General features: G+C 36.8%; 1 protein-coding gene across 1 annotated transcript in view; it reads left to right on the top strand.

The window, feature by feature from the left end:
* The first annotated feature begins 1,226 nt into the window (after positions 1 to 1,226).
* LOC131063249 (uncharacterized) overlaps positions 1,227 to 11,557 on the top strand; it is a 100,346-nt gene continuing 90,015 nt past the window's right edge. The window contains exons 1-3 of the mRNA XM_057997037.2: positions 1,227 to 1,478; positions 1,569 to 1,806; positions 2,304 to 2,596. Coding sequence (XP_057853020.2) covers positions 1,227 to 1,478; positions 1,569 to 1,806; positions 2,304 to 2,596 — 783 coding nt within the window. The remainder of the gene's footprint in view (positions 1,479 to 1,568; positions 1,807 to 2,303; positions 2,597 to 11,557) is intronic.

Here is an 11,557-nt window from a genome sequence, read left to right as displayed (position 1 = left end):
ATATCAATAACTCAATCTTCAAAATGTGAACAAGAGAGAAGAGCAGAGTAGTAGAGCGAAGGAGTTTTAGCAGCTAAATCCGAGCTTGAAGCAATTTATCAGCGATTTCTTGCACCCAGTTGAGAATCAAAAAGTAGTTTTTGTTTGCGAAGCTATCTTTTCATATCCATATTTTAAAATGGCATCTGCATCTGTATCTAGTGTTGTGACACCATTGGTGGTTGAAATTTTTAAGAGAGAAAGACCCGTTTTCAAGAGGCACCCATTCAAATCCACTGAGAATGATCCAAAGGGTGCATTTTCCTCTATCCCATGTGGCGTACTTCACAACAAAGATATTAGGGCATATATCCATTGCAACATTGAGGAGCTTGGGAATGTAGACATGATCTCACTTTACACCAAGCACATGATGGATAGTTTGGGAAATTTAAAGCCAAAATTCAAGTTACTGCACAACAAGGGTTTTATTCAATTTATTCACTTCCCGATGTTCAATGAATGCAAATGGGTCTGTTACATTCTTAGTCGAATCCATGATGAATTCATGTGGTTGGACCGACCTCATAAGATCACCAAGTAAGCCATTGAAGCAGTTACCTATTTAAGTGTAACTAGTGAGGTCCCTAGATTAAGGAAAATATAGAATACAACACTAACAAAGATTACCAGATCTTAGTTTGATAGTCGGTTGATGACTATCAATGATATTATTGAGCATGATGTTAGATTTGCCTCGATGGTGATTGGATATAAGGTATATCAATCAAGCGGGCATAATTTTGTATCTGGCATGGCTATATTTGTAGCTTATGAGATGTTGAAGGAAGGCAAGAGGTATGATCTTTGTTTAGTACTTTTTAGTGAGTTATTAAGGAACCTAAAGAAGATTAAGCAGGACAAGAAATATGTATTCAATTTTGGTTCCTTGGTAGTTTTCTTGGCTTTATATTTCCTAAATGAGATCCCTGGTATTGGAAAGATTCGATGGGGATATGATAAACTGGTGGTAGTTCAGATCAAGGAAGGATTGCAGGGATTAGGTGATACTGTTGCTCAAAAATCCGCCTTGTGGGGATACTTCAAATCCTTTCATGAATCAATGAATAATAGGGAAAGGATCCCTAAACAGACTGTAGAGAAGTATGAGAAAACTATCTGTTTCATGATTGACAAGGACCAATGTCATATGGAGGTAGTTGAGCCGAGAACTGTGGATCATACCCATGGGTTTTGAAGTGGATGTTGTCACACTTGATGCATATGCTCAACATTTGTTGATTCAACTGATAGATGACAAGGAGGAGAGGAGAGGTACTTGTCAGGAAAAAGACCTTGATTTACACAAAAAGTTTACCGAACTTGCTAGGAAGAGGAAAGTCAAGAAAGAGGTAGAGGAGTTGGCAGAACAGATGGGTATATCCAAGGAGGTTGTACAAAGGGAAAGAGAACAAAAAATTCTGAAGGAAGAAGACATGGCAAATCCAAAGAAGACTAAACCTGTTTCCACCCCTCTAAAGTAGGCCAAACCAAAACAGTCTCAGTCTACACCTACTTCTGGTATGTAGAAGCCCATTCCTCCACCCAAATCACAATCTACATCATCAACCGATGGGGAAAAGAAGAGGAAAAAGGAGAAACCTCAAAGAGTATATGTTGCTACTACTGTTGAGGACATGGAGACGGAGTCTGATGAAGCAGTAAGAGAGGTGAAAAAGATAGCCACCTATGCAAGAGTGATGATGAAACCACAATCTGGTGGAGGACAACCATCCAAGAAGCCAAGAGTAGAAAGTGAATCATCTAGTAAGGCCAAGGCTATCAAGAAGCAAAAATCTGAGATTGATACCGCTCTGAAATCCGATAAGATTGAAGGAACATTTGAAATAGTGCTCCCATTGACTTTGAAGGAGTTTTGATGAAATTCTTAAGGATGGGAATCTGAATAATTTATCTATGTATTATAAAAATTTTGATGATAAGGATCAAAGGGAAATTGAATAAGCAATTGTATAATATATGGATGTATATAGTAAGACATTAATAGAACTTGCATCAATGATCCCTAAAAGTCTATATTACATTTAGGATCCAAGAAGGTTTACAGCTAGTCAAGAGGATGAGAAAATAAAAGAATATGTGCTAGTAAATATATCTTCTATTATTTCTAGAGATGAGGTTATCAGATTATTGAAGCTTGCCAAGGATAGATTCTGAAGAAGAAGAGGGTGAATAAGCTTATGGTAGGGAAGAAAGATGAGGTGATAAAGGAGACTGAAACAATTTTGAGACATTTTTTATAGATCAAAGAGTTGATGTAAATTCAGAAGGACGGTCTAATAAGCAAACTTGGGTTGAAAATGTTGATGGAGCAAATGATACCTCTGGTGATGTTGTACATGATCCTCCTGTTATAGGAGTTGTCTCAAAAAAACTAGTTGAGGAGATATTGGATGTGGAAAAGGATAAGGGTGATGGTGAGAAAGATGGAAAAGGTAAGAGTGCAGAAGTTGTAGATAAGGAGAAAGGAGAGGAGAAAGAAGATCGGGCTCTAACAACAGTGGCAAGAGACATTGGTGTTGTTAAAGGGAAACAAGTTGTTATTGATCCAAATGATTTTGGTTAAGGGCCGATTGACTTGAGTTCCTTATCTCCCATTCAATAACTTAAATTGGCAACTCTAGCTCAAGCCAAATCCAGTGAGGACCTTCTCAAGTCTCATTCTGCAGACAAGGAATTAATATCATTGGTGGGGGATATATTGGAGAAGATTATCCCATCTTTCAAATTGGATACATTTGATCCCTCCGATAAGCTCAAGGGTTTGTTAAGTGTTGTTGGTTCTCATTTTGAGTCTTTGGAGAAGGCAATAGATATTAAAGTTTTGAATCGGTTTAATGCTATGAGGATGAAAACATTTTTGAAGATGATAGAGTCATTCTAGTTACTGCACTAAAGAATATTCAAGATGCAATTGATGGAGGTAATATATAAAAGTCATGTCTAATTTTGCCCAAATTTACTATGGGCATTGACAAGAAGATAAGGGAATGTGAAGATCAGCTAGCAAGTATATCATAGTCATATGCAGCACAATCTGCTCCGGCTAGCAATTTTGAACCCCAAGTTTTGAGTTTACTGAATAAAATCAAGAGTCTAAACCATGAAAAGGATATAGTTTTGGGTAGAGTGTTTGAGTTAAGAAGCCTTATCACTCCCCAGATAGATTCTTTAATGAGGAGTATGCAAGATGCTAAGGATGCTCTAGATTCCAATGTTACTGAAATGCTCGCTTATCTTTTCAGTGGGATGATCAACATTTTGGAGAGCTTGAGGAAAGCATGGGATAAAAATTTGTTGTCCCTTGGGACAGTTTTTGCAGACATCTTCAAATTTTTGTGAACAGTTATACAAACCTTTGTATATCAATTTTGGTGGATCATTTATCTTTGGCATTGTTGTCAAAGGGAGAGAGATCATAGTGAAAAATGGTGTAAATTATTAGGGGGAGCTTGCATATTCTTTTACATTCTTTGAGAGTTTGAAAATTTTGAAAATTTAGTCTTGCAGTATTGAGTGTACAATTCATTTTTCACAGTGTTGCCATCAATGCCAAAGGGGGAGCTTGTTGGCAAGAGACGTTGTTCTGGTGATGATTGATGCATGATAGTTGCTTAGGGGTTGTCATTGATGGCAACTCAATTTGCAGATCACATCCAGTGTACATAGAATCAGTTTACTAGAAGTCATTTTGCTCACAGGCATAAGTCTGGAAGGTGGAACACAGTTACCGGTAGAACGTGAGATCATGGTGCACATCTTGATTTTGGTGATTTATTTTGGGTTGCGTTGATCAAGGCAATTAGTTCAAGGTTTGAGATAGATTACTTCATGATCCTGATACCCAGTGTTGAATTGTGTGCAAGTTTAGGGCTTCGGTATCTGGTAATTCAATTAGGGCAGAGCTATTTTGGAGTAATGTGTATTATGGATCTATTAGCACGATTTTGGTGATCAGTTTCATGTTTGAGATGTTTAGGCTGACTTATGGGAAGCATCTTACCATTTTTTTGGTCTGCATTTGGATTTGTGATCGCCTTGAGCCGACTTGGTGGAACGTGTTTCATGTTGCGTGTTTTGCAGTTTTTGGAAGTCAACTTAGTAAATGATTTTTTTTATGATGCAGATATATAAGATTGATTTGGTTGATCATTTTGGTGTGTGTGGTGAGAGAAGGAAGTCTTTGTGAGCAAGTTTGTAAGTTTGGTGGAGATTTTCTTTCTCTGGTATGTGACAGAGTAGTTTTATAAAGCAAAATGACAAATCAGTTGTAGGAGTCAATCAAAGCCTAGCTAGAACTATATTTTGGAATAGTTAGATGTTATAATTTAGTTTAAATACCATTGTAATCATTTTGTATTATCATGTAAGGCAGTGAGCCTTCCTCTGGGTTGTAGCCCCTTTTGTAATTGAGCAGTGAGCTCTAGGTAGTGAGCCTGAATGCAAGTGCATTCCACCTTTATAATATTGTTTTACTACTGGCCATAGTATAATAATATTATGGGTACTCAATCCCACCGTATTTTTTCCCTTTCTGGGTTTCCACGTAAAAATCTTGGTGTTATGGTTGTGTAGTTGTTCATTTTATGTTTATGCACATTGATTACTCTATCATGCATCTGATGGTTTAAGAATCAGATTGATAAGTTTGCTAAATATAAAACATTGATTCACACCCCCCCCCCTCAATTTTCATTGATTCCAACAAAACTTTGATTTCATTTTAATGAATATTATTGCTCTTTGTGGTGTCAATTATTCTCATGAGTAATCTTCTTTCCTCATAAATCTGTTTTAACTTAGAATGTTATGAAGTGTATCTGAGTGTGGTTATTGATCATTGAGTTAATATTGCATTCAAAATCATTTTCTACAAAATATTCTTATGAAAACAAGTTATTTATCCTCAAAAGATTTATTCAGTTCTTTGTTGTTCACATCCCTTCCATGGTGATGAGTAGGTGTTAGTTCCTTTACTACTTTCTGGTCAAAAGTATATCACCTTATCTATTTCAAAATTAAAAATTCAATTGATCTTAAGAAGGGAGTTGTATCTTTATAAGGAAACTATTAATTAGTTTACCCAATGATTGCTTGACTGATTAGGTCTTTTTGGGGGGATAAAGTATTGATTAGAATTTATTTGCTAAAGACCAATCTTGTTAACCAACAATTTTTTGTCGACTCTGTTGGGGAATGAATTAATAATTTTAAGATTAGTTTCCTATGATGAGCAAAGATGGCCCTTCCACATGAAAATGTGTTTCCAATCCTTCAACCTGGTCTAGATTAGGTTCATGTAAAACAAGAAGATATTGTCTAACAATTGAACACCCTTGTTGATAACATAGGAGGAACACCATTGAATAGATGTGAGTCAATATTGTGTTAGAAGAGGAAGAAGAAAAAGCAAAACAACTAGTTGCAATATTTGAAAGGGTGATTCAGAGGTTCCTTGTGGTAATCATTGAAAGAAAACCCAAAGGAAATCCAAATCAAGTACAATGGAGAAACCTAAACCAACAACAAAATCAATAAAGATAAAAGGATTTCTCATCTTGGAAATCGAGAGGTTTACAAGAGGGGAACATAGTAGAGGAGTGATTGATCCTATTTTCAAAGAATAACAAGAGGCGAATTTTTCTCATATTTTGAATTTGAGAAGGGCTAGGAGTAGACACCCTCCTCTAGCTAAGAAGTTTTTACAATCACCCACTTTCTGAGAATTGTTGTTGCATGACATAAAGCTTCCCACTTCTGTAGTTCTCTTTCCAACCATGGCTCAGCCGGTACCATGGGGAGAAACAATAAGTCCCCTTAATTTGAGAGAAATTCTAAATGAGCTGCCTAAAGGCTTAAGGAAAAATTTGCCAAAATTTATGGGAGATGGAAAATTGTTATAGATGAACACCTTGCTCCTTTTTTTCTACATGTGGATTTTTGAGAATGCAACATGAAGATGTTGCATTCAAGTTGTTTGTCGAATCATTGGTTGAGGATATTGATAAATGGTTTTATCATCTTCTAATTGCGTCCATTAATTCTTAGAATTCAATGAAGACTCAGTTTGAGGCTAGATTCAAGAGTGTTGAAGATGAGCATTCATTATTAGCACAACTCACTCAAATAAAGAAGGAGATTCATGAGCCTATGAGGGAGTTTGTAGGTAAATTCAATAGAATTGTGAATAAAATTAGATTATCCAAGAGGTTGATCATAGACAACCAAAAGTGCTTCCTTTATCAACATCGTGCCACCTGATATAAGTTCTCATATAAGATGAGCCAAGGTAACTAATTTAACAACAACTTAGAATACTGCTATAGAGGTTGAGGATGATTTCATCACTATAGGAAAATGAAAGAAGGAAATTCAATCCAGAAATCCTCATCCAACTACATCTTTGGGTCCCATGATCCACAGCCTTGCAAATGATATTATTGCATTGAAGAGACAATTACCTAAGGTTGACTAATATTTTCAACAACCTTACCAAGACCTTCCAAGATAAGATCTGGGCTATAAACCTACTAATAATAATGGAAATAGATAGTTACATCTTCCACCAACTCAACAAAGGTTAGCAATAGAAGCATCGTTGGGAGCAAGTAAAAGTAATATGTGCAGAATTCACTTTACGATCAATCATGATGGCAACACCTATCCTGAAATGAGAAAATACATGTAGATAGTTGTTGTAGAATCCTAAATTGTACTCACCTAAAACAAATTCCTTACTTAGGCCTGACTTTGGTGTTTTGTCCTTCAAAGCCTAATTGCAACATTGAATTTTCTCACACCACTCGTTTACCTCACATTTTCATCAAATTTCTAGCTTGATCCCTAGTTTGGAGTCTTGATTTGTAGGACCAGGATGTACCACACCCCAGTCCCAAATTAGGACCAGGACATACCATGCCCTAGTCCTAAATTAGGACAAAGGTGTATACATTGTGGGCCTCCTAATCTGGCCCCATATTGGCCCCCTCTAATGGTGACCTTTGATGAGTGGGAAATCTAGCCTCATGTTGGCCTACTGTAGATTTTTAATCAGATTTTCTACAAGTATAAAAGGAGGTCTACCCCTCTCATTTTAACCCCAATTAAATTTGTAATCAACTCAAAAAAAAAATTGAGATCCTACATTCAAGTCAACAAACAATTTATTTTATATCGAATGTTGCAGCAAAAGTGAAGTGAATATTAAGCATTAGAGATGGAATTCATGTTCTATGTTAAACAAAACTTCATTACAAGTATATCTTTAGTGTTTTAGTCATTTTCAACCTTTCCCTCAAAAGGAAAGTATTTTACTGCAATCTTTCAATTCAATTTCATGGTTAATTACAAAATCGAGGTTTGACCTAAGGCAAACCCCTATTCCCAACATATTTACCCTTTTCACTGTGTGCAGGAATAGGTACATAGTTGTGTTTGGGAGGATTGATAGAATTCGTAGAGATGAACATGTTCATCTTTTGATGATGAGAAATTCATAGGACCATGGTGAATTGATACTACCCGATCTTCAAAAAATCAAGTCGATCTTCTAGGAACAGATCCAAAACATCTTCTTCTTCTCATTTCCATGTTGGTGGTTCCATACAACATCTGTAGCTCAATGTTTCTATCAGATTGCTTCAATAGTTCACTCTCTTCCCTTAATCTTCTACAATTCAATTCAAGGAGGATAGAGCCTTACCAAAGGATCCTGGAATCTAATTAGAATCTTGATCTATCAAGGCTAGATCTATTAGATTCATCTCTTCCCCAATGCAATGGTTAATTAGGAGATTTAATGGTTTTATTATTTTAATTTAACCTTAACCCTAATTTTCCACCATTACAGTTGCTAACAATGAGAAAATAGAAGAAGTTGTAGATGAATGACATATTCCAGATACCAATGACGACTCTATAATTCACTACTAGGAATAAAAATCTAATTCTAAAAAAGGAGGTGATATTTTCACAACTTTGGATGAGCCTGCATGCATTGTACTCACCAAGAGTCAACAAAGAAAAAACCAAAAAGGTACATTAGCTTTCTAGAAATCCAAACCTGTACAATCAAGTAGTGCCCCTCCACCTAAAACTACATAAGGTATTCCTAAGATTTTGATAGCACAACTTATAGGTAGGAATACCAATAGTACTTTTGATATTTTTGAGTTTTGTGTCTTCTAAAATTCAAATTTCTCCTACTAAATATTAAAAAATGACCCCAAGTGAGTTAGATAGGTTAGTCAATTATGTCAAACTGGAAGCTACTATGGCTAACTTATGCAAAGACCAACCTACCAATTCTAACGCATCTACCTTGGGCCTTAAATTAGAAACTAAGCATAATGCTCCCACTTTATCAAATATCAAGCCAAAACCATTTTATGTATCCCTTTTCATTAATGGTCATAGGCTTAAGAATTTTATAATTGACTCTGGAGCATTTGATAATGTAATGCCCGCATATGTAGCTAAAGCCTTAGGTCTCTCTCTGACTAAATCGTTCAATAAATGTTTTGATTAAGTAAAAGCAGGTATTTGAAAGGTACCCGAACCTTTTACAAGCCAGGAAAATAGAACTGATAAAAAAAGTGTCTAATCACTTCAAAAAGACAAAATGAACCCACCGGAAGGGAATAGCTTAACACATCATTACATTAAAAACTCAAAATAGATAGCAAAAGGAAAGCACAAAGACAGCAAAGAGATAGAACCAAGGATAGCAACTGAAACTAAATACTATTTAGAATTTCCTCAACGTGAACAACCATTTGTTTCATGTTGTTCGCTGAGGTCTTCATATCCTCCAGCTCACGACCTTCGATGTCGTCCTTATTCTTAGTGTTAGCTCTGGTCCTCCTTTCATGACCCTTCTTATTCACCTGCTCTTTATCACCATCCTTCTCTGCATTATTCTTGAACCTGTTGATAAAGATGTTCATGTTGTCCACCGAAGATTTGAGGATTTGGAAATTTTGATCAGCAATCTGCTTGACGTTGTGCTCCAGCCTGTCAATTCTGCTGCCAAAATATTTCATTTTGTTTTCCATTTCCTTTCTATCTCCCATCTCATTGACCTTTTTTTCCATTTCTAAGATTTTTCCAACCATACATTCAATAGCTTCCGCATTATGTAGAACGGCTACTAACTCTTTAACATGCTCCGCCAAGGGCTTGTCACCAACTGTAATTCTTGCCATGGCCTGTGTATCAATTTTCAAACTGTTAATATCCTTCACCATAGTAGCTATGGTCTCACAAAAGGCCTTAATAGTATCTTTGTCACCAATGTCACTTTGACCCCCTTTTTCCTCCTTATGCAGACTAGTGGTATTCACGGTCTCCAAATTGTCCTTAACTGGGTTACCCTCCCCTTCTTTGTCCGGACTATCAATCCTCTTATTTTCTTCATCCTCCTCCTTAGATTCAACCAGAACATAATTGAAATCAAAATTGCTACCCTTTTTGGTGTTCTTTTTCTGAGCCTTCTTTCTAGTGGCTTTCCCTTTCCTCTTTTTAACAAGTTTTTCCTCAAGGGATTCAGTTTCAGAATCCGACATTTTAGATTCCACAATAATCCTCCTCTTCTTGGCCCTAATCCTCCTTTTTTTGCTAGTTTCTTCTGACTCTCCCTCGGTCTCCGAAACAAAGTTGAAACCACTATCCTTACTTGACGTACTCTCATTTCTAGCATTTTTGCCTTTAATAGGCTTTTCAATGCACTTCCCCTTTAGCATTTTATAAACCAGGACCATAAGCCCCTGGTGGAGGGCATGATCACCTTTAGGGTCCTTCTAGATATCCTTTATAGTATGATCCATTGAACAGGCAAGGTAATAGGGAAGCCTAACCCTTTCTCCATGATGGAAATGGTTGAGAAGGATGAAGTGATGCCCATATGCCCTGGTAAACCTACCATCTAAGGTAATGTATTCAATAGAAGCAAATAAAACAAACCTCCATGGCCTGCAGATTCTCTTCGGGGAGGGGTACGAGTTGTCAATTTTGATCATCTTTCTTCTCTCACCATCCGTAATAGGAAACTTGTCTACTACTTTATCTGATATCCCTCTGTCCCTATAAAATTTCATACCCTCGGTAGTCATCCCCGTGGCCTCAGCGATAACCTCTTCGTCTACATTCATCATATGTGATCCAGTCAGAATTTTTCCATTTTTCCAGTTCTTGATGAAATAGCTGGTGATTGTGGGGTCCTTCCCATTTAGTCGCTCCATGAAAACATTGGGACCCCCCTGCTGAAGGATATCCCATACTTCTTCGTTCTTTCTCCATTCAGAGCAAGAAGCAGGTTCAAATATTTTCTTGTTACCTCCCATTTTTCCAACACCTTCCTTGCAATGCCTTCTCTCATTTTGATAACTTTTCCTCTAGTTTCTGTGGTTATTCTGTAAGAGCACCCATAATTTGTGCCAAATAATAATGATAAGACACCTATTTAATAGCTCATTATCTTCAAGCAAGCCCTGCATCAAAAAAGGCAGAAAGGTCATTATAAATAATGATTAAAAGTACCACGTTGCCTTGTATAGCTTCGGTCCTGATTGAAAAAGGATTTCATTTCACTTGTAATCTCCATTTCACCATAACTAGTAATGATGTCTCCCGATTGGCAAGCCAGGTTGGCTGCCCAATCAGCGCAAGAGTTGGCCTCCCTGTAAACATGTGTAAAAACACACATTTCAAACTCTTCGCTGATTTTCCTAGTAGCTTTAATAGCATTACTAATTGACCAAGATGGCAGGAATTTCATATTTAAACAATTGATAATGTTTAAGGAGTCTCCTTCACACCAAACTTTAGTGCAATTGGCTTCCTTGGCAAGGATAATCCCATGATAAGCCGCCATGGCTTCGGCAACATGATTTTCTGATTTCCTATAGGAATAGATTTTATGATTTTGCATATTCCCCATTCATCCCTTAGGACCACTCCACATCCTGCAACCCCTGGGTTTCCCTTAGAGGCCCCATCAAAATTGATTTTCATCCATCCCCTAGGCAGGCTGATCAATATCACTCCCTCTCTAGGATTACTCTGGATGCTCTCTTGAGCTTTTAATCTCCATTTTTTATAGATAAATTGATCTTCCTTAGTGTTAGGATTATCAATACCACCTATAATATTCATATTTTCCACTATACTTCTTATTTTTTCAAACACAATGTTAGCCTTAGTATTCTTTTCTCTGAAAATTCTATCATTTCTCTCTTTCCATAAACCCCAGCACATGTGAGGTAAAGCAATTGTCCATAATAAGGTAGTGGTTATGTTTTTTGAAGGATGATACCATGACTTGAAAATCTCCTGAATCGAGTTGGAGAAGCTCCAACTGATATTGAATTGATCCAGACAACTTCCCCAAACATCAGCTGAGAAGGGGAAATGAAAGAGCATATGATTTATAGTCTCCTCATTCTGCTTACAAAGAGTACAGAAACTTGGCATGCTGATATCTCTTTTTCTGATATTCTCA

This window comes from Cryptomeria japonica, chromosome 9 (genome assembly GCF_030272615.1).
Source record: "Cryptomeria japonica chromosome 9, Sugi_1.0, whole genome shotgun sequence".
Classification (NCBI taxonomy): Eukaryota; Viridiplantae; Streptophyta; class Pinopsida; order Cupressales; family Cupressaceae; genus Cryptomeria; species Cryptomeria japonica.
The sequence above is the reverse complement of the archived record's forward strand: the minus strand, read 5'-3'. Positions and strand labels throughout refer to the sequence as shown.